A 25,256-nucleotide genomic window follows, 5' to 3' on the forward strand; every position below is an offset into this window, starting at 1 on the left:
AATGAGATTTTGGAAATAAGTATCCGTACCTATTTAATTTTGCATTTTATCTTATAGTTGGATACATGGGATAGTGAATTTAATTTTATTACTATTAAAGGCTGTTTGTGGAGGGTGTTGAAAATCATTAAAACGGAGCTTCCCAAGTAGAATGCTTAAGATCCTTCAGTCTTTGGGATGCCAGGTGGGCCTGGGATGGTCAGAGGGCCCAGGATAACTCAGTTCTGGCCATGAGCAGTCTCAGCTGTTAACCCCATTGCCCTGCGTGTCCTCACCTGCAAAAGGTTGAAAGACACTGAAGGAGCAGACAAATGTTGCCCTTATGTGGGTCAAAGAATATTGATATTTAGTTGCATTTTGAAATTCTTATTTAAATGATTCCCTAGGCCATCCTAATTTTAACCTGTACTTTGTTACTAGAAATGTAGTAAAATACGAGGAAAAATGTGTCTCAAGAATTGTAGGAAATTTTAGAAAGTTGTATATCATACAGTGTTGTTTAGCTTTAATTAGATCCTACTGTTTTCCTGTGCTAATTATAATATTTTATTTGACTACATCTTTACATATTTTACTTTAAAATCTCATGCAACGTTTTTCCTCTCTTCAGTGTGTGCAGTGGGTGGATGAAGCGAAACTAAACCAAATGAGACGGGAAGGCATTCGTTATGCTAGAATTCAGCTGTGCGACAATGATATCTACTTCATCCCTAGAAATGTCATTCATCAGTTCAAAACAGTGTCAGCAGTGTGCAGCTTAGCCTGGCATATAAGGCTGAAACAGTACCACCCTGTTGTGGAAGCCTCTCAAAACACAGAAAGCAGTTCTAACGTGGACTGTGATTTAACTGGAAAGAGAGAATTAGAAGTTGACTCCCAGTGTGTGAGAATAAAAACTGAATCTGAGGAAACATGCACAGAGATGCAGCTTTTGACAACTGCTTCATCGTCCTTCCCACCTTCATCTGAACTTAATCTACAGCAAGATCAGATGACTCAGCCTATTCCAGTTTTAAAGGTGGAAAGTAGACTGGACTCTGACCAGCAACACGATCTACAGGAACATTCAAGCACTCCTGTGTGATGTGTACATACTCAAACACATTTTTTAACTTTTTTAAATTTTGATGTGAAGTTATAGTTTTATAACTGGCTTAAGTTAAGTTTTATTGGAGAAATCTTGCCTATAATTCTATAAAGAGAAATGACATTCCACAAATGTCAAGCATATCTTTTTTACACAGATTATGCAAAGTTAAGAGTTGTATCTTATCCCGTTAGTACAGTATGTAATAGTGGGTCTGCTGCTACTTTCTGTTTTAAGGTGTGAGGTAACAATTCAATCTCTTCTTCAAATCAAAATGAGAATTCTCTGGAATAACAGATTCTTATTTGGTAAATAATTCACTTCCTTTGATTTTATCTTGCCTTGTCTCTTGCCATATTTGCTGTTTTTATGATAGAAGATCAGATTTATGGTTTAGTACTTGTGCTTTTATGGCACAGATTCAATTTCTACAGTAAAAATGGCATAGGTCGCAGGCAAGAATTCCTGCATCTTGTACATGGGCAAGTCAGTTATTTAGTTCCAACCATAAAGAACAGATAGTTTCTAAGGAATTCAGTGGCTCTCTGATTTCTTAACTAAAGAGAAAGCACAGCACTTTCTGATCCAAACTGTCTTTTTTTTGTATCTGTTATTTAAAGCCCAGTGGATATTTCAATTAAAAATATCTAAAGATGAATAGTCCTTGGTCATTCATTCTCCATGGTTCATTAATCTCTTCTAGAATACATGGTAACTGTGGAAGATATTTTGGGTAAAATAGATGATGTTGACACGATACTCTGTTGTTCTGCTTCCTAGCATCCTCACATTCTGTGTGGATACTTTTGCTTCCTAAACTGATCACGAGTATCAGACTTAGAGAATGATACCTGTCTTTCAGATGAGGCTGCCATATTTTGTGCATGAAACTTAGGAAAAACTATATTTGTCACTTGGCATCAACCTCTTCATCATAAAGATCTGTTGAGATACTTCAGTTCACAGTTTCAACTGGTGAATACCTGGGTTTATTTATTATTACTCTGTGTTGCTACTGTCTAATAAAGAATATGGCACTAGACTTCATCCTAGAGTTTCAGGTAGCCTAATCCTTATTAGTGCCTGAGTATTTAACCATTTTTTTTCGAACAGGCACAGTTCATATAGCTAGTGTAGTCTTAACTTTCTATTATTTTAGAATGTTAATGGGATACACATTTCACTTTCTCTTAGTTAATAATACAATAAACCTTTTGTTTATTAAAGGAAGAGTACTCCCCACACCTAAGACCAGATTCTTGTATCTACCTGGTTATAGTGCAATTTGGAGATTTTTTTTTCCTGGAGGTTGAGATTTGGAATATTTACATTAACATAGGCAAAAAAAGATGCTGCTTTATTATGTCTGTCACCATGAAAACTTAGCTGCATCTTTTGAAATATCAAATATGAATTTTCTCTAAAATATTCTGAAATAGGTTAAATCTTATATAAATATTACTTTGTGCAATATTGTTGTGTAGTTAAATGCATATTAGCAAAGTATAGAGGTCACTGTGTAAACCGATAGAAAAGTAACCATCAGCAAATACTGCAGTGATTAGTTAGAATCTGTATTATTCCTTATATATATGTATATGTATGTATTCTCTGTTAAAAAGGATGAAGACAAATAGAGAAACATTTCGATGTAAACCATTTATGAATTGGAAGTGATGTTGGTTTTAGTTATCTTTGTAAATAAGGTAATTAGAATGGTATGAACAGTAATGTGATTATTGCAGGGGTGTTTTAAAATCTTGGGTATAAATTTTAGGGTAAATTCTGGTTTATCAAGGCTAGTTTTTAAGGGACCTGCCTTTGAGGGTGTTTTTTGTTATTTTGTTATTTTAGGGGGAAGGGGTTAATCACAAAGTATGTGGGTTTGGGTTATTTCTTATTTTTGTTTTTCTGTCCGGAAGAATTTCATAGAGCTTTACCAGGCTGTGCAAAGGAAAATTCTTCTCAGGCAACATTTGCTTTTTAAAATAATCATGAAGAACAAGGTTGTTAAAGCAAAAACTTTTAATTTTTTTTCTTGTCTTCCAAGATCCGATTTCCCCATCTCCCACTTGCCATCCAGCAGCAGATGCCATCTGTCATCTAAGCTGGTCATTGCTAATAAACAAGGAGACTGTCTCCTGACAGCCATCACTGTGTATAATCACTCAGGAACCAGCGGATCTGCAAAGACCTACAATCAAAAGCAAATCCCCATTTTCTTTTTATAAAACATTCTACCCTCAACTCCAATATAACATATTAAAAGAGTATAAAAATGTTTAAAATCATGTACTAATAAATTCATTGTATGTTAGAATTGCAGTAGAACCGAGAGAGAAACATTTAGCTAGTAATGTATCTGGGAACTGAATGTCTTATGTGAGTATTAGATTTTAATAGCATGCTTTAAAGACTGATGAATATAAAAGCGCAAGTTTTGAGTTTCTTACTTCTTTAAAGCTGTATCCTAGTTTAGTGATACAAACGATAGCAACTTTTCTAAAATCATTAAATTATTTGGTTTGGTGGAGTGAGGCATGGAACAATCTGGCGTCTTCTGACTTGTAAAGTAGTGATGGCAGTGAAGTTGTAACTGCAATGTAAGCTGATCTTCCTTTTTTGGTATGTTACCTGTTGTGCCAGCTCTTTGAGATTACTTGCAGAATGTGGCTATAAGTTTTAGTATTTTGTGGAGCAGAGGGATATTTTTTAAATGTGCTTATGGAAAGGACCCAGTAAATGAGTAAACTTAGTAACTAGAATGATTTTATGGTATTCACTAATCAGGAGAAAAGTCTTCCCCCTGCCCCAGAAGTCATTCTATAATTACCAAGATACACTAGGAGTAGGATTATGATTCAAAGAAGTATCCCAAATTCATAAAGCAATAATAATAAAAACGACATATTTCTTTCCCTTCCAAAGTTTTTAACTCTTTAAAAATGAATTCCTAGGCTTAATTGTACTTTTAATTTGCTAATTTAGTACTTAGAATTTGTTTCACTGGTACTTTATTATTTTGAATTTAAAGACTTTTGAAAGGTGCCCTTTCCCCTTAGAGATAGTTGGAATAACAGTAGACATATTAAAAGCTCTTGTAGGGGGAAAAAGGGGCTTATATAAAATTATTTACTAAACCTTAGGAAAAGATGTCTTGCATCAGTCTTAATAGGCATAAAGTTCATGCTTAATGACTGGAGAAACTTTTGCTTATTGCCTTTCCCTCTATAAATATTGTCTAGAATGAAAGCTAATTTAGGAACAAGATACCAAAATTCAAAAAACCCCTTAGTGCATGTATTCTTGATTATTATTATTCATTATTAGATCATTTATTTTCATCTATATTTGCCATTAAAATTTTATTTGCATTTATATCTTTAGAATAATTGAGTTTGTGTCTTTCTGATAAATCTGTTTTATCATTGCTACAAGTTTTTAAAAAAAACCTTTCACTAGTACATGCCAGAGGTTCATATTTCTGCTAAGTATTATTTTTTAAAAAACAGGTTGTAGCTGTATTTATTGGTCATGCAGTAAGTAGAGGAAATGTACAAGACAGATGTTTTTCTTTAGCACATAAGGGACCTATCCTCATCCTGAAAGTTTGTTGCTTTAAAAGCAAGTATCCGTAAATATTATGGCCTTCCATTTTCTTCATACATCTTTTAGGATTCACTTGTGCATGTAGTTGAGACCACTGTCTCTTAATATAGCACTTTTCAATTCTCTCTAAAGAAATACTTATGTACTACTATCACATGTTGTAAATTTTCATGTAATAGTGTTTTCTGTGACTAAACTCCATTTTGATTGGCAGCTAAGACTTTTTTTCCTGTGGCTTTAATTTATCTAAGAGGTCTTTGCATATAGATGAAATGTATAATTTGCCTGGCGGACTATTTGCGTTTTGTGGCCTTAGTTTGTTTATTGACATTAATGAGTGTTTTAAAAAGGTTTTTAATGAATAGTCTTAAATCTAAATTTGTGTGAATAATAATCCTTTTAACACAGTGCTTTTTTGTAGCTGTCTAAGTGTGTTAAATTGTTAAGCTATTTCTTTGTAAAATAGGACAATGGAATGCATAGATTTTTTTTTCCTGTAAAGTATTTTTTTAATAAACAAAGTCTGATTTGTCCTTTACTGATGTTTCATGACGAAATGAATAGCACATGTGAATTCTGGCTACCTGGAACCTGTTTTTAAAGTATTTGTCCCTCCCTTCTCTGTCCCCTATTATTTTGTACTATTAGAGATTACAAAATTAGAAAATCTTGACTTTCCTAAAGAAAGTTCATAGATACTGGGGGAAAATTTCATCCATATTGAGAGGCAGTTAGTTTGGGGGAAGAAGAAAAACTATGCTTGGTATTTGTGGCAGTTAACGCCTCTTGCTGCATAAGTTGATTTATCCCTATGAGAATAATCTTAAATTTTTGTTCTGGGGATGTCGATATTTTTGAAAGTACATGCATGCAGTATTAGTTAATGAAGGGGGTTTATAGAAGTTTCAGATGTCATTGATGTATTAAGTGACATAACTCACTGGATTTTTTCCTCATCAGTTTTTATTTGTGTGAACTTCTCTTTAATTGAGGTACCTGTCCTAAGCACTGATAGCTCTTGTTTATGATTAGGAAAGGAAGAGGGAGGGAACGAATGTTTTTTGAGTAACTGTTGAGGGCCAGGCACTTTTTATGAGGGTAGCTCATTTAATCCTCACAGCCTTGAGTAGAAAGGTAACAATACAATCTCCATAATACAGGTGAGAAAACAGGTTTGTTAGGTTAAATAAATTACCCGAAATCACATAGTTTGTTAGTGGGAGCAGGGATTTGAATGCAGTTCTGGGTTCAAAGCCCATGCTTTGCTCAGTGAGAGCCTTACCTGATTTCAGTTCTTCTAGGAACTCCCCCCAAAGCCTCTTTGTGTGCTAAGCAATGAAGTAAAATGTTTAATTAGTGTTATTTACGTCTTAAAGCAAATATTTAGATATACAAAAAATGACTTTTTCATTTTTCCAGTGTTGTTTGTGTGTGTGTGTGTGTGTGTGTGTTTTTCAAAGTCAGCCATTTGTCTTGAAACCAAACAGAATTGTCATGTTCAGCTCTAAGGATGGGAAAAGCTGTCAAGAAGCAAAAGCAGAAAGGAAACTACTGCCAATGTGTGGAATATAAAAATCAAGCCTGGGTGAAATAATTTTACATTAGTTCTATGGGAGTTACTTTTATCTTAGTCGATTTTCCTCATCGGTAAAACGGGGATAATAACTTCCACCTTATGTCGATTTGATAATCAAAAATAATGATGTAAAACATTTAGAACTGCACTTAGGCTTTCTGCAGTGGTCTAATCGTTATCTCATTAGCTTTAACTGACTCAAATGCTACAATGCTGGGCAAGCAAGGACAATACTTCAAGTGAGGTGAGAATGGCCGTTAGGGGGTCAGTGTTCCGTTAATGGCCAAAAAAGTATAGAGGAGGAAAGAGGCTTAAAACCTTCTTAATGTATCTTTAAATATTCATTTGAGGTCGCAACCGTTCCTTTCTCCTGACCTCTATCAGCCTGCTTGATTTTTTAACCTAGAAACAATTCTTCCCGCCGCTACCTTCCCCTACCCTAATTTGGGAACTGCCAAATGACCGTTGGCAGTCCTGGAACTGCCCCCCAAGCCTTGGCCCTCTTCTTCCTTTACCCTTGAGCACCCAGAAAGCTTAAGTCCCAGAGCTGCTGAGGGACGGGAGAGGAAAGGAATTAATAAGCCGCAGCCTGCCAGGACTTTCGTCCCAGGACAGCATAAATTCATGAAAACATTCGTTCATTCAGCAAAGGTTGAGAACCTGTGTGCCAGGCTCCCGCCAGGCCCTAGTCTCTGACCTCATGGAGCCCCCAGCCCATTGAGGAAGACCGATAGGATATAATGAAGCACAAAGAAACAGAAAACACAAGGAAAGATAAGCGTTGCAAAGAAATGAACGGGGAACTATTGGAATATCTGGACCGACCTCCTTTAGATGAAGGGCTGGGAAAGTCATTTGTGAGAAAGTGACCTGAAAGGTGAGCTGGGGGAGCTGCTCCTGGCCTTGATCTCCGTGTAGCCCCCCAGCCCCTCCGTCCCGAAGCCTGGCGGAGGCTCGGCGGGAAGGCCCCGGGCCGGGGGCGGAGCCAACTTCACAGCGAAACACGGAAAGCGGAAGCCGCGGCCCCGCTGCACCGTGGTCTGCGGAGCTGCTGTTGCCTAACTCTCGGCCGGCTGAGTCACGGCCCTTCCAGGCTCGGCCTAGCGAGGACGCGCGCCCGCCGCCCCGAAGCAGCTGCCACCCGGGCCTTGGGACCTCTGCACTTGACTTTTTCCAGCGGGCACAAAGCCTTTTGCCGTTGCCGTAGCGACTGGCAGCCTAGCTAAGACCGCCTTCACTTTCTATCCCCCTCCTTTCCTAGCTCATTCTTTGCTTATTTTAGGGTCTGTCCGATGACCCTATAGGTCGGGCTTGGAGGGCGCCGGCTCTCTGGCAACAGACTGCCCTCCTCTGGGCGCTGGGCGGCCGGCTGCCTCCGAGGCTGGGGCGGCCTCCGCAGTCTCCATGGTAACGGCCCAGACGGCGTCTCCGCCTCGGGGGGAAGATGAGGCCTGCCTGGCCCGCCGCCTCGCCCCCGGCCTCCTGGCCGGGCCGGGGCCACTGAGGAGGAAGGTCCCGGCCGCCGGACTGCGGGGCAGCGGGCACCAGGTGAGAGCAGGACCCTGGGGAGCGGAGGAGGTGGGGTGCAGGTCAACTCCAGCGACCTCCCCTCCTCTCCCTCTTCCCTGCATCCCTGAACACACTCGCACAAAATATCGCAGAGAGGCTTCTCCGGTCGCCACTGCGCCAGAGGTTTTTTCGGTATGCTTTTGTTTTTGTTTTTTTCCTGGCAAACAGCCGGGGAACGAGACGGTCAGCAGCGCATGGAGAGGCTGAGAGAAGCGTTTTTTGAGTTCTACCCAAACTGGGAGAGTACCTTTCAGCAACTGGACTCACCGACTGGTTTTCCTTCATTTTCAGTGAAATCCCATTCTCCGGCTGGAGACACAGATGGCCTCAAATGAGAGAGATGCTATATCGTGGTACCAAAAGAAGGTAATATCAATGTATTTTTATTTGTAAAGCATGCTTCCTGCAAGAAGGTCCCACAAAGAATACCTATCATGTTAGTTTTCCCTGAGCTTGGTAGTGCAGGTATTCTTACATGATATCTCTCAACATAAATGGAAAAACTGATGGACAAGGTCATTAGGTCTTTTGAAGTCAGTTCCAGGTCCCCGAATAAGAATTTCAACCTCCCATCTCCAGGCTGCATTCACAGTGTCACAGCAATGCTTTGAGAGTTTGCTTCTGATCAAACTGCTGTTTTTTCAGGCATAAAACTTTTTATCTGCACAGCTCAGATTTGTACTGTCAACAATCTTAATGAGCTGTCCATTACCTTTTATTTCTCTCTAGTTTCCTACTGATGTTTTTCTTAAGTGGAAGTATCTTTTAAGGTGATATTTAATTTGAAATATTTTGGACATTGCTTTTCAACTTACTTTTAGATCCAGCTAACTTGAGAATTTTGAAGGAAATAGTCCTAGGAAATAATAATTTATTCTAGCCTCAGAGAAGCACAGACATTTCCCAGATATCATATGGATACTTAGTCGTTTCATGACTTTTGTGAGACTTGACCCAAATAAAAGGATTTCCTTTGCATCACTTAAATAGCCTGCTTCCTATTTCAGATTGGAGCATATGATCAGCAGATATGGGAAAAGTCAATCGAACAGACTCAGATTAAGGTAAATTGATTTCTTTGATTTTTTCGCTTTGTTTTACTGCTTTAATATGAAGAGTGGATTGTATTTACTTTTTAAAAATTCTGCACTTATCCACCAAGTATGGCGTTCTTTGTTCTTTGAAGTTTATAAGGAAAACAACACTGCAAATGGGATGATAAATGACAATTGACATTTGGCCTCCGTATCAGGGAAATAGAAAGGGGTGATTGGTCTACGATGAATTTGAAAGCAACTGTCCCATATAAATGGGGCTATGGCTTTTTAACTCTGGCGGTAGTTAGAGTTAGTTGTGGTAACGCAGGCCGAGTATTGCCACAGCTTCAGGGTTTTCAAGAGAAGCTGTGAATATGCATTTTTATGTGAAATATCCAGGTTTTTTAGATCATCTCCTCCTCCTCCTCCTTCCCCCCTCTACTTCCTATTCTCCCCCTCCCTCTCCTCCCCCCCTCCTCCCCTACCTCCTCTTCCTCTTTTTCTTCCCTGAAAGTCAAATAAAACCCATTTGTTTCCTGAATCTCTTTTTCAATTACTGGTTTAGAGTATGGGCCTAAGTATTTCAGGTTCTTAAACTTTTTTCTACACTGCTTTTGGAACTGAGCAGATTCTTGGAGTTATTTCATGCTAGCCAAGCAACCAGAAAAGGATGTGTAATTCAGAATGCCAGTTTATTAATTTATAATAGGGGAGGGGAGGGTTAAATAATCTAATGTTCCAAAATCAGGGTTGTGGGATCAACATGTTTGGGGGGGTGTGCAAATTAGTCATGGAAAGGTTGCTTGGTAGCCAAATGTAATTGCCTAGTCTTGAGAGACGGGGAAAAACCTAAAGACCATCCTGCCCTTACAGAATGTCTCTCTATTGACATTAATACTTAGATCTACAGATTCCAGGGTCTTACCTCCTTGGAAAGTACTGAATAATCGCTGGCAGATTTTTGTTTTTGGACCTTTCTTTTTTAAAGATTTTTCCATAGACCCTCTATTAACATTAAAAAAAAAAGGTATATATGGGTGTAATACAACTTAATAGTTCTATTTATCTCCAAGTCAGATTGATTGGACTGGGATGTTTAAATCTTGGGTGAAATACTTTTAGGGCACATTCTTTTTGTAAGCCACTCAACTAGAAAGTTGTTTGAACTGCATGGTACTTGGCTAACTTTTCATAATTTTGAACAGTCCTTGATGTTTTATATTAATAGGAGATGGGATTAGGATGAATAAATCCCCCAGTTTTATTTTGTAACTCTCTAAATCCTGTCCTGTTATTCTTTTGTGAGCTCTGAAAAGTATGGGTAGTAAGTCTGGTATAATGGAAAGAGCACAGAACTGGGAGTTGGATCTCCTTTTGTGACCTCTGTCTAGCCTTGTGATCTTGAACAAGCACTGTAGTTTGTCTGGGTTTTGGTTTATTTATCCTTAAAAGGATTTTACTTCCTGCTATAGAATTTCATTACCTACCTCCTTCCCCTACCCAATTTAAATATTTCCTCAACTCTTATTTCCATGACATTTTATACATACCTTCCTTTTGGTACACCATATCCTGTGTTATTTGTTAACCTGTGTGTTTTCATGGACCTCAAGGGCAGGCATTGCATTTGTATCCCACTCTTAGAACATTCTGAGTCATACTAGGAACTCAGTGTTTCTGTATTTGATTAAACTCCACCTATTATGTATATTTTTATTCATTGTTTTCTCAAAAGGTAATCTATCTAATACCTCCTTAATGTATACTTTTTAATTTAGGAGTAGAAAGAATAAAATTAAAGGGAACTCTAAAAATTTGCTGAGTTAATGTACCAAGGCCTCCCAGGTGCGAAGAATACAGTCAACAAGACACACATGGTTCTTGCCTTCATGAATTTTATAGTCTAATGGTAGTGGGAGAAAAGCCAAGTTATCTTTTTAAGTATGTTTAAGTCTTAGATGGAAGCTGACCAAAGTACAAGGCACAAAGAAGTATTTAATGCAATTTAAAACAGATTACACAAATATAAATTTTTTTGAAAACAAAAAAGAAAAAAAGGAAAGAAAATTAAAAAACAAAAAAGAATAACAATATTAACATCAGATCACAATACAATAAAATTAGAAATTACATAATAAAAATATAATTCAAAATTATAAAAAACATAAATTTAAAAAATCTTAACTTGGATCATGAAAAGTGGTAGGAACTGTTCTACAGACATTTACTGAGCTACTATGTTTAAGGCATTTTGCTCGGTGCTGAGCACAGAAGTACAACGCTTGTATAAGGGAAGAATAAGTAGCCCAATCTGGTTGGGGTATAAGGTAAACAGATGAGATGATAGGTCATAAATCAGTTTAGAGCTGAGTTGACTGCTTTACTAAGAACTTTAGATACTGTACTATATAAAATGAAAAAATTTGTATGGTTTTTAAGTAGAGGGGACACATCATATCTGTATTTTTGAAGGATAGAAATAAAAACGTAGATATAACAAAATTTGTAGAATGCTTCCAAAGTAATACTTGATGAAATTATATCACTCTAAATGTCTGTATTAACAAAAAATGTCTAGATTGACTAGGAAGAAAGAGTTACAATGATTCAAGTTAACATATGAAGAACCTGAGAAATAAAACAATAATAAGTCAAAGTAAAGAAGGGGAAGAAATATCAAAAATAAAACTAAAACAGAGACTTCCCTGGTGGCGCAGTGGTTAACAGTCTGCCTGCCCATGTGGGGGACACGGGTTCAATCCCTGGTTGGGGAAGATCCCACATGCCGCGGAACAATGAAGCCCGTGCACCACAACTACTGAGCCTGCACTCTAGAGCCGTGCACCACAACTACTGAGCCCACGCACTGCAACGACTGAAGCCCGTGTGCTCTAGGGCCTGTTCTCCACAACAAGAGAAGCCACCACAATGAGAAACCTGCACACTGCAAGGAAAAGTAGCCACCGCTCGCTGCGACTAGAGAAAGCCTGCGCACAGCAACGAAGACCCAACACAACCAAAAAAACCCCCAAAAAACAAAAAAAACCTAAAACAGTGTTCATGTATTCTTCATTTAACAAATATTTGTTGAGCACCTACCTACCATGTGTCAGGCAGTAGGATGGGCACTATATCTATATAATGATGAGCAGAAACACTCAACATTTTTTGGAGCTCATGGTAAAGTGAGAGACAAACAATAATAAAATTAATCCTACTAATGAATAAAAATTACTTTGTGATAAATGCTAAGAAGGAGAGCTACTATTTACAAGCTATTGTAACAGGGAAATGGACCTAGTCAATGAGGTCAGAGAAGCCTTCCCTGAAGAATTGATGCTTCAAGTGAGATCTGAAGGATGAATAGCAGTTAATTAGGTCAAGAACAAATATACTAATCCGACACAAACTCTTTCAGAAAGCAGAGGAGGAAGTATGCTTCCCAACTCATTTTTTGAGACCAGTATTACCCTGATTCCAAAGCCAGACAAAGACAGCACAAGAAAATTTGTCATAACTATACTACAAAGCTACAGTAATCCAAACAGTATGGTATTGGCACAAAAACAGACACATAGATCAGTGGAACAGAATAGACCACCCAGAAATGGGCAGTGTATTATATGGGCAATTAATCTACAACAAAGGAGGCAAGAATATACAATGGGGAAAGGACGGCCTCTTCAGAAATGCTGTTGGGAAAGCTGGAAAACTACATGTGAAAAAATCAAACTGGGCTACTCTCACGTGACGCACAAAAATAAATTTAAAATAGATTAAAGATTTTAAATGTAAGACCTGAAGCTGTAAAACTTCTGGAAGAAAACATAGGTTGTACACTCTTTGACATTGGTCATAGTAATATTTTTGGATATGTCTCTTCAGTCAAGGGAAACAAAAGCAAAAATAAACAAATAGGACTACATCAAACTAAAAGACTTTTGCACAGTGAAGGAAACTATCAATAAAATGAAACGACTACCTACTGAATGGGAGAAGATATTTGCAAATGGAATATCCAATAAGGGGTTAATATTCAAAATATACAAAAAATTCATACAACTAAACATCAAAAAACCCAAACAACCCAATTAAAAAATGGGCAGAGGATCTGAATAGACATTTTTCCAAAGAAGATATACAGATGGCCAACGGGCACATGAAAAGATGCTCAACATACTAATCATCAGGGAAATGCAAATCCAAACCACAATGAAATATCACCTCACACCTGGCAGAACAAATTACAAGCGTTGGTGAGAATGTGGAGAAAAGGGAACCCTTTTGCACTATTGGTGGGAATGTAAATTGGTGCAGCCATTATGGAAAACAGTATGAAGATTCCTCAAAAAATTAAAAATAGAACTACCATATGACCCAGCAATTCTACTGCTGGGTATTTATCTGAAGAAAACAAAAGCACTAATTAGAAAAGATATATGCACCCCTATGTTCATTGCAGCATTATTTACAATAGGCAAGATATGGAAGCAACCTAAGTGCCCATCAGCAAATGAATGGATAAAGAGGATGTGGTATCTATATACAATGGAATATTGCTCAGCCATAAAAGCATGAAATCTTGTTGTTTGCAGCAACATGGATGGCCTTAGAGGATATTATTCTAAGTGAAATAAGTCAGACAGAGAAAGACAAATACTGTATGATTTCACTTATTTGTGGAATCTAAAAAAATAAATGAACAAACATAACTAAACAGAAAAAGAGTTACAGATAGAACAAACAGGTGGTTGCCAGAGAGGAGTGGTGAGGGGAAGATATAGGTGAGGGAGGTTAAGAGGTACAAACTTCCAGTTGCAGAATAAATGAGTCACCGGTATGAAATGTACAGTGTGGGGAGTATGTTCAGTAATTATGTAATATCTTTGCATGGACAGATTATATCTAGACTTATATTGGTGGTCATTTTGAAATCTATAGAAATATGGAATCACTATGTTGTATAACAGGAACTAACAGACTATTTTAGATCAATTGAATTTCAAAAACAAACTCATAGAAAAAGAGATCAGATTTATGGTTACTGGTGGTGGGGTGGGGGGTGGTTGGAGGAGGGGGAATTGGATGTAGGCAGTCAGAAGGTACAAACTTCCAATTATAAGATAAATGAGTACTAGGACTGTAATGTACAACATGAATATAAATAAAGCTGCTGCATGTTATATATGAAAGTTGTTGAGAGTAAATCCTAAGAGTTCTTATCACAAGGAAAAAAAATTTTTTTTCTATTTCTTTAATTTTGTATCTATGAGATGGTGGTTGTTCACTAAACTTATTGTGATAATCATTTCATAATGTATGTAAGTCAAATCATTATGCCGTATACCTTAAACTTATACAGTGCTATATGTCAATTATAACTCAATAAAACTGGAAGAAAAAAATCCTACCTGAGGCATAATATGGAGCTTTTAATAAACTATCATACTGATTTATTAAAAAAAAAAGAGAAAAAGTGTCCTAAACATAAGTGTAAAAATCTTTAATAAGATATTAGCAAACCAAGTTCAACAACATGTAAAATGGATTATCTACCATGACCAAGTGGGATATCCGAGAAATATGTTGTTGTTTTAACATCTGAAGATAAATTAATGTAATATATCATATTAATAAAGGAAAAAATGCATGGTCTTTTCAGTAGAGACAGGAAAAGCATTTGACAAAATTCAATGCCCATTACTGATAAACTAGTAATTTCTTCAATCTGTCAAAGGATGTCTATTAAAAAACCTGTCATTGGGATTGACATATATACACTAATATGTATAAAATAGATAACTAACAAGAACCTGCTGTATAGCAAAAAATAATAATAATAATAAAAAATTATCATGTATTTAAAAAAAAAACAAAAAACCTACAACTAACACTGTAGTTAGGGATTAAAGACTGAGTGCTTTGTCCCTCAAATCAGGAACAAAGCAAGGATGTCTGCTCTCACCACGTCTATTTAACGTTGTACTAGGGATTCTAGCCAGTGTGGTAAGGCAAGGAAAAAGAAATAAAAGGCATTGAGAAAAGAAAATGAAAATTGCTTTTATTCATGGTGACATGATCCCATATTTAGAAATTCCTAAGGCATTACTAACAATAAATGAGTTTAGCAAGGCCTCTAGATTTAAGATCAATATACAAACATTATTTGTATTTCTATATACCAGCCATGAGTATTCCAAAAATGAAATTAAGAAAACAATTCATTCACAGTACATCAAAAAGAGTAAAATACTTAGGAATAAGTTTAACAGAGTATGTATAAGACCTATATACTGGAAACTATGAACATTGCTAAGAGAAATTAAAGATCTGAAGAAATGGAGTAGCATTTCACGTTTGTGATCTGAAAGACTTAACATTGTTAAGATGGCAGTTCTCTCCAAATGTATCTATAGATTCACTATAGTCCCTTTAAAGTTCCAGCAGACTTTTTTTTTTGGTAGAAATTGATAAGCTAATTCTAAAGTTGGTAAGGAATGTAAAGGACCTAGAATATTCAAAATAAGTTTAAAAAGAATAGAGTTGGAGGACTTACTGGATCTCACAATTTACTGTAAAGCTGTAAGTAATTCAGATAGTGTAGTATTGGCATGAGTAATAGATCAATGGAACAGAATAGAAGATCTAGAAATAAATCCCTACAGTTTTGATAAATTGATTTTGACAAAGATGCCAAAATAATTCAATGAAGAAATGATAGTCTTGTCAACAAATGTTGCTGGAACAATTGGATATCTACATGTATAAAAATGAACTTTGATTCTTACCTCACACTGTACACAAAAATGACTTAAAAAGGATCATGGACTTAAGTGTAAGAACTAAAAGTCTAAGGTTTTCTAGAAGAAAACATAGAAGATCTTTGTTAGCCAGGACATGGAGGAACCAGAACTCTCATACACTGCTGGTGGGAATGGAAAGTAGAAAAATTTAAATATATATACTTCTCATATGACCCAGCATTTCCACCCCTAGTTATCTACCTAAGAGAAATAAAAACATATGGGCACATGCAAATATTCATAGCAATACTATTCATAATTGCCAAAAACTAGAAAAAAAATCCAAATGTCTATCAACTAGTGAGTAGATAAACAAATGTGTTATATCCATACAATGGAACATGACTCAGCAATAAAAACTATTAATACATGCTACAACATGGATGAACCTCAAAAATGTTATGCTAAGTGAAAGGGACCAGACACAAAAGACTATATTCTGTGATCCAGTTTATATGAAATTTCTAGAAAAGGCAGGTTTATAGAAATAGAAAGCAGATCAGTGTTTGCCTATGGCAGGGGGATAGGAACAGAGACTTACTGCCATTCTTGTTTTTCAGGTGATGGAAATGTCCTAAAATTTGAATGTGATGATGGTTGTACAACTCTATAAATTTACCAGAAATCCACCAAATTAACTACTAAAACTACACTAAAAATAAGTGAGTTTTACAGAGTATTAATTATACCTCAATATAGCTGTTTTCTTAAATCACATCAATAGAAAAAAATAGGAGAAATCATAATGTAGTATACAACAAATTCATATATATTCCCAATGAAAATTGTCTTCTAAAATTTCTTAATTGAGAAAATATATTAAATCTAAGGTCTAACATTATTTTCAGTAATGAAGCTCAACTTAGTCCCCCCCCACAAAAGAATAAAACAAGAATGGCTCCTATTACTATTATTTAACATGCTGTTTGAGATATATTTGCTAAGATGAGCAAAACATTCTAATTAATATTATCTTTGCTTTTAAAATATTTGTTCTTTTATTTTTCTAATATTAGAATAACAAAAATCAGTGTTTGAAAATGATATGATTTTACACCTAGGAAATTTTAAATGGCTAATCATAAACACAGAGGTGATTTCAGCTGTATTTGTAACCTTTTATTTCTTGAGCTGGATAGTGGGCACATGACAGATGAGACACCTCATTAAAGATGACAGTTGGAATATGTGCATTAATCTCCATCTGGTTTCTTCTGAAAATTCTCTAAAATTATAATAAATAAGAAAAAAAATCAACCTACAATAGGAGTGAAAGAATGGGAGAGAAGACTACTGTAAAAGAGAGCTGTTAACACAATTTTGAAAGTTGGAAAATGGATGTAAAGAAAGTAAAAATGTAAGTGTCTGTAGTAGGGGATGCCAATGGGAAACAAGTGAACTCCCTGTTTTAAAACACCTGTATTTAGTGGTTACCAGTGGGGAGAGGGAAGTGGGGAGGGACATTATAGTGGTAGGGAATTAAGAGGTGCAAACTATTATCTATAAAATAAGCTACAAGGATATATTGTACAACACAAGGAATATAGCCAATATTTTATAAATCACTATAAATGGAGTATAACCTTTAAAAATTGTGAATCACTATATTGTACACCTGTAGCTTATATAATATTGTACATCAACTACTCTTAAATTTAAAAAAAATTAAAGGAAAAAGACCCCTGTATTTAATTTCTGAAAGACTCAGGAATTAGATGCATCAGGTATAGTTGCAGGTATGAGGTAGAACTGGAAATAGGATTGTTTGAGCATATGTATGAGGGGCAATAGACCTACCCCCAGATCCTCCACCTTATTCTACACAGCCTCATAGTTACCTTATCTTCCTCTGACAGAAGATTGAAGTTTGCTCTCTGGAGAGGCTGAAACAGAGAAGTTCTGGATTCTAGAATACCATACACAAATGAGAATGGGGTGAGATACTGTACTCATAAAGGAGATTAAGTAAAAGTCTGGTGGCCAGGTTTATAAGCTCTAGACAGAAGACTGGAATTTCTTTTTGCACAAGCTGACTGAAAAGACCTAAGGATACTGGAAGTGAAATGGCTGGCTACTCTCTACAATGCAGCCACTGTTCAACAAGCTTCCCCTGCTGCACACTGAATGGGCATTCAGCATGTTAGTGCCTCACTCTTAAGTGTAAATAGATAATTGAAGATGCTCAAATATTTGAGACCTAAAGAAAAAGAAGGAAAGAGATTTTAAAAAATGATACAGGAATTATAAGAATACTATTTTTAAAGATATAATTAATATATTTAAAGAACTGCATACTATTTTTAAAAAAGTCTATAGATGAAAAAGTAGGAGAACCAGAAAATAAAAATAACCAAAGTAAATTCAGTAGAGAAGTTGGAAGATAAAGTTGAGGCCATTTCCCAGAAAAATAGTATGAAAGAGCAAGGAAAAAGAAAATAGAAAAGTGAGTGCAGTTCATGCAGGAAGCCTAAAATCCAACTAATTCCAGGAAACAGAAATACGTGGAGGAGAAGAAATTATCAAATAAATAATATTTTAAAATTTCCCAGAGCTGAAATACACATATTTACAGATCAAAAGGATCTTTTGAGTGATCAGCATTATTATGAAATTTCAGAACTAAATTTTAGAAAGATTCAGTTCAATCTGCCTCTTGTGTTTCTCCTGTGAGTCTCCTTTATTCACACAAAACACCACTTCTGGTCACTAAATGTGTGGAGGTTTTTCCCTACACCAGGCAATTCTCTGTGACACCAGCTGGGTATCCTACAATTCAACTCATTTCTGACACTGTGTACCTGGAGGTAGTGTCAGCTCACACAGGTTAAGGGCTTGGTCCCACAAGACTGCTCCTACCCCACTTTGGATGCCAACTGCAAGAAGTAGGTCCTAGGTTACCCCCAACTTCTGTCCAATTTGGCTACAAGTCAGAAGTTCCCACAACCTTCTCCTCAGGTTTGATTAATTTCCTAGGGTGGTTCACAGAACTCAGGGAAACACTTCCTTAAACATTTACCAGTTTATTAAGGAATATGATAAAGGATACAGACGAATAGCCAGATGAAGAGATACATAGGGTGGGGTCCGGAAGGGTCCAGAGCACAGGAGCTTCTGTCCCTGTGGAGTTTGGGGTATGTCACCCTACTGGAGTGGATGTGTTCACCAACCTGGAAACTCTCTGAACTTCATGGAGGCTTCATCTAGTAGGCATGATCAATCATTAACTCTGTTTTCAGCCCTTCTCCCTTTGCAAGAGAATGGGGGAGAGGGAGGGCCTGAAAATTCCAAGCTTCTAATCATAGTTTGTTCCTTCTGGTGACCAGCCCTCATCCAGGAGCCATCCAGGAGCCCACCTAGAGTTGCCTCATTAGAACAAAAGGCACTCTTGTCACCCAGGAAATTACAAGGGTTTCAGGAGCCCTGTGTCAGGAACTGGGGACAGAGACCAAAATAAATTTCTTTTTACAAATCACAACATCACAAGAAATTAGAAATTAGAGCCTGGGTTAAGCAGGGAATAGAGAGAAGGATCAAAACAGATCTTATACAAGATTGGGAGTCAGAATGACATTGGGCCTATCAGCAGCAACTTCTGGCTCATCTGGAAGTTAGAAGATGATGGAACCTTCAAAGTTCTCAGAGAAAATGGCTTTCAATCTACAACTTTATGCCCAGTCTAACTATTAACAAGTATAAAGGCATCACATGAAAATATATTCAAACTGTCAAAGTCTAAAAAGTGTGTCACTCATGTCTTCCCTCAGAGGAGGACGTGTACTGTATACGAGTGAGTAAACCAAAAAAGAGGAATCCATAGTATCAGGAGACAGGATGGCCGACACAGAGAGAGGTAAAAAGAATTCTGGATTCTTAAGAGATGTCCCAAGATGAAAGTTCATTTATGAGGCCTAGAAAATAACAAGACCAGAAAGGAGCAGGAGGACAGGAAACTGTGGTATATAGACATCTTCAAGGAGGAAAAAAAAGAAACCAGTGTTTGTTGTGTTTGAGCACACTGGGAGCAGATTTATAACACTTATAGGGAGTTTCAAAATGAATTAGTAATATATATGTAGAAAGTTAAGTGAATGAAAAAAATGAAGCTTGTCATATATGGCCTTTCTTATGTTGAGTTTCTTTCCCTCTATACTCACTTTGCTGAGTTTTTATCATAAATGGGTGTTGAATTTAGTCAAATGCTTTTTCTGCATTTATTGAGATGATAATATGATTTTTATCCTTCGTCTGGATAATGTGGTGTATTCAATTGATTTGTGGATGTTGAACAGTCCTTACATCCCAACATAGGAGCACCTAAATATATAAAGCAAATATAAACAGACCTAAGGGGAGAAATAGAGAGCAATACAGTACTAGTAGGGGACTTCAGTATCCAACTTTCAACAATGGATAGATCATCCAGACAGAAAATCAATAAGGAAACATTGGGCTTGAACTGCACTTTAGACTAAATGAACCTAACAGACATATACAGAACATTCCATCCATCAGCAGCACAATACACATTCTCCTCAAGTGCACATGAAACCTGCTTCAGGATAGATCATATGTTAGGCCATGAAACAAAGTCTTAACAAATTTAAGAAGATTGAATTTATATCAGGTATCTTTTGACCACAGTGTTATTAAAGTAGAAATTGATAACAGGAGGAAAACTGGAAAATTCAAAAATGTGTGGAAATTAAACAATATAATCTTGAACAACCAATGGGTCAAAGAATCAATTAAAAATTTTGAGACAAGTGAAAAGGAAAAATTCTATACACTTACAATGAACTGTCTGCAAAAGAAATTAAGAAAGCAGTTCCATTTACAATAGCATCGAAAAGAATAAAGTGCTTAGGAATAAATTAAACAAGGAGGTGAAAGATCTGTACACTGAAAAATATGAAACACTGATGAAAGAAATTGAAGAAGACACAAATGAAAGGTAGCTCATGCTCATTGATTGGAAGAATTCTTACTATTAAAATGTAATGTATAACATGATAAATGTAATTAACACTGCTGTATGTTATATTTGAAAGTTGTTAAGAGAGTAAGTCCTAAGAGTTCTCATCACAAGGAAAAAACTTTTTTTTCTATTTTGTTAATTTTGTATCTGTGTGAGATATTGGATGTTCTCTAAACTTGTAATTATTTCATGATGTATGTAAGTCGAATAACTGTGCTGTACACCTTAAACTTATACAGTGCTCTATGTCTCTATATTTCAATAAAACTGGAAGAGAAAACAAAATCTATTATTTGGAAAAGGAAAAAGATATTGTTAAAATGTCCATACTACCCAAAGCAATCTACAGATTCAAAGCAATCTCTATCAAAAGTCCAATGGCATTTTTAACTGATACAGAAAAAATAAGATTCATATGGAACCACAAAGGGACCCCAAACAGCTAAAGCTATCTTGAACAAGAAGACCAAAGCTGGAGACATCTCATTTCACTTTCTGATTTCAAATTGTATTACAAAGCTATAGTAATAAAAACAGTATGGTACTGGCATAAAAGACACATAGAGCAGTGGGACAGAATAGAGAGCCCAGAAGTAAACCCATGCACATAGCGTCAACTAATCTTTGGCAAAGGCACCAAGAATACACAATGGAGAAATGACAGTCTCTTCAATAAATGGTGTTGGGAAACTGGATATCTTCATGCAAAAGAATGATATCAGACCCTTATTTTACACCAAACACAAAAATAAACTAAAAATGGATTAAAGACTTAAATGTAAGACCTGAAACTGTATAACTCCTAGAAGAAAACATAGGGAAAAATCTCTTTGACATTGGTCTTGGAAATGATTTTTTTGAATTTGACACCAAAAGCAAAAATAAACAAATGTGACTATATCAAACTAAGAAGTTTTTGCACAGCAAAGGAAACATCAACAATATAAAATGCAACCTAATCCAATTAAAAAATAGGCAAAGGGCCTGTATAGACATTTTTCTAGAAAGGACATACAAGTGGCCAGCAGGTATATGAAAACGTGCTCAACATCTCTAATCATTAAGGAAATGTAAATCAAAACCACAGTGAAACATCACCTCATTCCTGTTAGGATGACAATTATCAGAGAAGTCAAAAGATAATTAGCGTTAGTAAGGATACAGAGAAAAGGAAACCATTGTATACTGTTGGTGGGAATGTAAATTGGTACAGCTGTTATGGAAAAGAGTATGGAGGCTCCTCAAAAAAATAAAAATAGAACTACCTTATGATCCAACAATCCCTCTTCCTGGATATTTATCCAAAGGAAATAAAATTACTTTCTTGAAGAGATATATGCACTTAATATTCATGCAGCATTATTCATGGTAGCCAAGATATGGAAACAACCCAAGTGTCTGTTGACAGATGAATAGGTAAAGAAAATGTGCCCTATCTCTCTGTCTGTCTCATGAGGTGGAATATTATTCAGCCTTTAAAAAGAAGGAAATCCTACCATTTGTTACAACACAGGTGAATCTGGAGGACATCACACTAAGTGAAATAAAACAAACACAGAAAGCAAATACTGCAAACTCTCACTTGTAAGTGGAATCTAAAAGAGTCAAACTCATAGAAGCAGAGAGTAGAATGGTCACCAGGGGCTGAGGTGTGGGGGAAATGGGGAGATGTTGGTCAAAGGTAACAGACTTGCAGTTATAAGATGAATAAATTTGGGAGATCTAATATACAGCATGGTGACTATAGTTTATAATACTGTATTGTATACTTGAAATTTGCTAAGAGAGTAGATTTTAAATGTATGCAACACACAAAAATGCCAAAAAATACTAACAGTCTGAGGTGATGGATATGTTAATTAGCTTGATTGTGGCAATCATTTCACAATGTATATCAAAGCCTCACATTGTATATCTTAAATATATACAATTCCTATTTATAAAGGTAGGGGGGAACATGAGGCAATTAACAATTTCAGGGCAAACAAAATTTCCAAGAAAGGAAATATAATCATTGGTTACTACTTGACTTAGGTGGGAACATGTTTTATGTAATCATAATACTCTAAACATCAAATATTGATTTAACTAAAATTGTGAGAAAACTATATGGGGGAAACTATAGTGCATGCGGGAGGGCATGTGTATGTGTTTTTGGTGGTGTAATAATAATAATGATAATGAATATTTAGAATGTGTCTTGTATTATTTTAAGAACTTCTCTTTCTCTGTCTCTGTCTCTCTCGCTTTCTTAATCGATCCTTACAACAATTCCACGAGGTAGATATATTATTCTCATTTTACAGGTGAAGGCACTGAAGTACAGAAAGGCTAAGTTAGAAGGCTATCTCCTTATCTTCAACTGTTAAGAAAATTGTTATGTCTTCACCTTTTGTCATGTGACTCGCAGTGCCTTCCTGTGGGAGGAGGGTCCTTCCGTGCCCCACAGATTTCCAGCTTGGCCAGAGGGCTGTGAGCAGAATGTGACCTCCCCTACCTTGACCAGCCCTGTGCCTTCTCTCACCTTTCCTATTCAGTGAGCAGTTAGAGTGCTAAAGGTGGGGTTTGGAATTCTCCTGTGGCCTCACCTTCACACTGATCCCACATTTTGAATTACCAAGACTTCTGGATTCTACCTTCTTGTATTTTTTGACTATGCATACTTTTCCTAGGTCATGTTTCTGTTGGCTTGGACTGACCTGTTGTCTGCCCTCATCTGGTCCACAAACTATTGCCTGCAGCCAGACTCGCTGGAGCACTGCAGGCTTCATGTTTTACATGTTTATTGTCTGTGTCTAAGTCAGCCTTCGTGCAACAGTGGCTGGGTTGAGTACTAGCACACAGGTGGTACAGCTCACAGACCCTAAAATACCATATGCCCTTTACAGACAAAGTCTGTCCACTCCTGATCTAGGTTACTGGAGTCACTTTTTTAACTTTCTGTTTTCTCTGCCCCCGTTTCCCCCTTCACCCCTCAATAATCACTGAAGCCGGCTTATTGTTATTTTCTTTTTGTTTTAACACAAATCTGATTGTTTTTCTCATATTTAAAACTGTTCTCTGACTTCCTGTTATCCTTATGATAAATGCACACTCAGCATGATTATAGTCTTCAAAATCTGGCTTCTGCTTACCTCTCCAGTTTCTCTCTTTCATATCTTAACCCCTTTTTCACTTTCACTCTGCTTTAGGCCTTCTTGAACTTTAGTTTTTGTCATGCTATCTCTTATTTCGAGGTCTTCTCATATACTTTTCTTAATTTCCCCTTTTGCTACAGCCCATGTCCTTCTTTGCAAATTCTTATACACCCTTCAGGTCTCGGATCAGGTATTATTTTCCTTTGGAAATCTTTCTTTGACTTCTTAAATCTGAGTTAGGTGTCCTTTACACATATTCTTATAGTGCTGTACTTGCCTTGTAATTGTTGTTTTGTTGTTCATCATCTGCTCTAAATCAGGTGACTTCTCTCTTTGTGCCCGACTACTATACAGTAGTATAGAATCAGTGGCAATAAAATGGACATTTCAGCACACTAAGAGAGAGAGATGTGTTACAGGGTTTCACTTGTCTTTTATTCCCTTTTAAACATGGAGTCCAACAATACTGCAGCAGTATTTCCAGTGCTTTAGTCCCTCTGCCTAAAAGTAGGAACTGCATCAGCCAGGTGGTTCTGAGCTTTGAAGATATTACACAGCTCTGTGGGGAGCAAACAATAGAGAGAGCTGAATACAGCCAGTAGCTGGGCTCTGCAGAAAATTTCCAGACCACTGATTTAGCACCTAGTGCAGGGGTATCATTTTCTCCTACAGTTTTATCGTGGGCTGCTAGGTTGTGGCCCTGGGTTGTGGCCAATAAGGAAATTCACTCACAGCTCCCAGGGTTTATTAATCCCATGGAACCTTTCAGAGGCATGCAATCTTGTTTATCTCAAAATCTCTCCCTACATTGATTAGGAATGCATTTTGTACTGTATAGTGAGAGGCAGGATGTGTAGTGGTTTGTAGTGATAATGAACGGGTCAGAGTCTCTGTGCCTTGTTTTCCTCATCCGTAAAGTGAAGATAATAAAGGTGCCTGTCTCACAGGGCAGTTGTGAGGACTAAATGAGTTAAACAGATTAACGTAAGTGTATGTAGAGTGCTTAGAGTAGTGCCGTGCGCATGTTGCCTCTTACTATACATGCTGCAGAATATGTAGGATCAAGCAGCAGGGTCCTAAAACCAAAGCACGGCATGTGTTTTGTATTCTTCCTCAGCACAGACACATATAAAAGTATCTAGCGACTTTCTTATCTGGCTCAAGAACAGTGGTCATAAATTTCTTAATGCTTTTTGTCCAAAAAATGGTGAGGGAAGTTCAGGGGGGTGTTTTCCTGAGGAACCCTCAAACATTTGGCTTTATTGTCTGTTTTCCCTTCTGTGCGTGCACACTCTGAAGATACAGTCGTGCTTTGACTTCCTTATTGCTCTATGCTTAGCTCAAGTAGCTTATCCGGCATACGGAAGAAACATACCGTGTACTTGTTGACTAAGTGAATGAATGAATGAATGTGTTTCTATTGCTGAGGGAGGTTTTCATAATTTGGTGTTTACCTTTAGATA

At 36.8% G+C, this 25,256-nt stretch overlaps 2 protein-coding genes and 1 long non-coding RNA gene across 8 annotated transcripts in view; 2 read left to right on the forward strand and 1 right to left on the reverse strand.

Annotated features, from left to right (window-relative positions):
* RSBN1 (round spermatid basic protein 1) overlaps positions 1 to 5,234 on the forward strand; it is a 42,601-nt gene extending 37,367 nt beyond the window's left edge. For both annotated transcript variants that reach the window (XM_082379832.1, XM_082379833.1), the window contains one exon: positions 611 to 5,234. In XM_082379832.1, the coding sequence (XP_082235958.1) occupies positions 611 to 1,084 (474 nt within the window). In that variant the 3' untranslated portion in view covers positions 1,085 to 5,234. The remainder of the gene's footprint in view (positions 1 to 610) is intronic.
* Positions 3,233 to 7,234, reverse strand: LOC309623617. Its single transcript, XR_014241429.1, has 3 exons — positions 7,098 to 7,234; positions 5,979 to 6,024; positions 3,233 to 3,281 (listed from the first exon to the last, which is right to left on the reverse strand). It is a non-coding gene; the product is annotated as an uncharacterized lncRNA (long non-coding RNA).
* A 104-nt stretch (positions 7,235 to 7,338) lies between these two features.
* The window catches only part of PHTF1 (putative homeodomain transcription factor 1), a 61,592-nt gene continuing 43,674 nt past the window's right edge, over positions 7,339 to 25,256 (forward strand). For 2 of the 5 annotated variants that reach the window (XM_082379858.1, XM_082379859.1), the window contains exons 1-3: positions 7,340 to 7,820; positions 8,133 to 8,207; positions 8,849 to 8,905. In XM_082379858.1, coding sequence (XP_082235984.1) covers positions 8,163 to 8,207; positions 8,849 to 8,905 — 102 coding nt within the window. In that variant the 5' untranslated portion in view covers positions 7,340 to 7,820; positions 8,133 to 8,162. Of the gene's footprint in view, positions 7,821 to 7,847; positions 7,974 to 8,132; positions 8,208 to 8,848; positions 8,906 to 25,256 lie in introns of those variants that run through there. The other 3 variants (XM_082379855.1, XM_082379857.1, XM_082379856.1) reach the window with 3 other exon arrangements.

The sequence above is a fragment of the Balaenoptera borealis genome (assembly GCF_965194805.1).
Source record: "Balaenoptera borealis genome assembly, chromosome: 1".
Taxonomy (NCBI): Eukaryota; Metazoa; Chordata; class Mammalia; order Artiodactyla; family Balaenopteridae; genus Balaenoptera; species Balaenoptera borealis.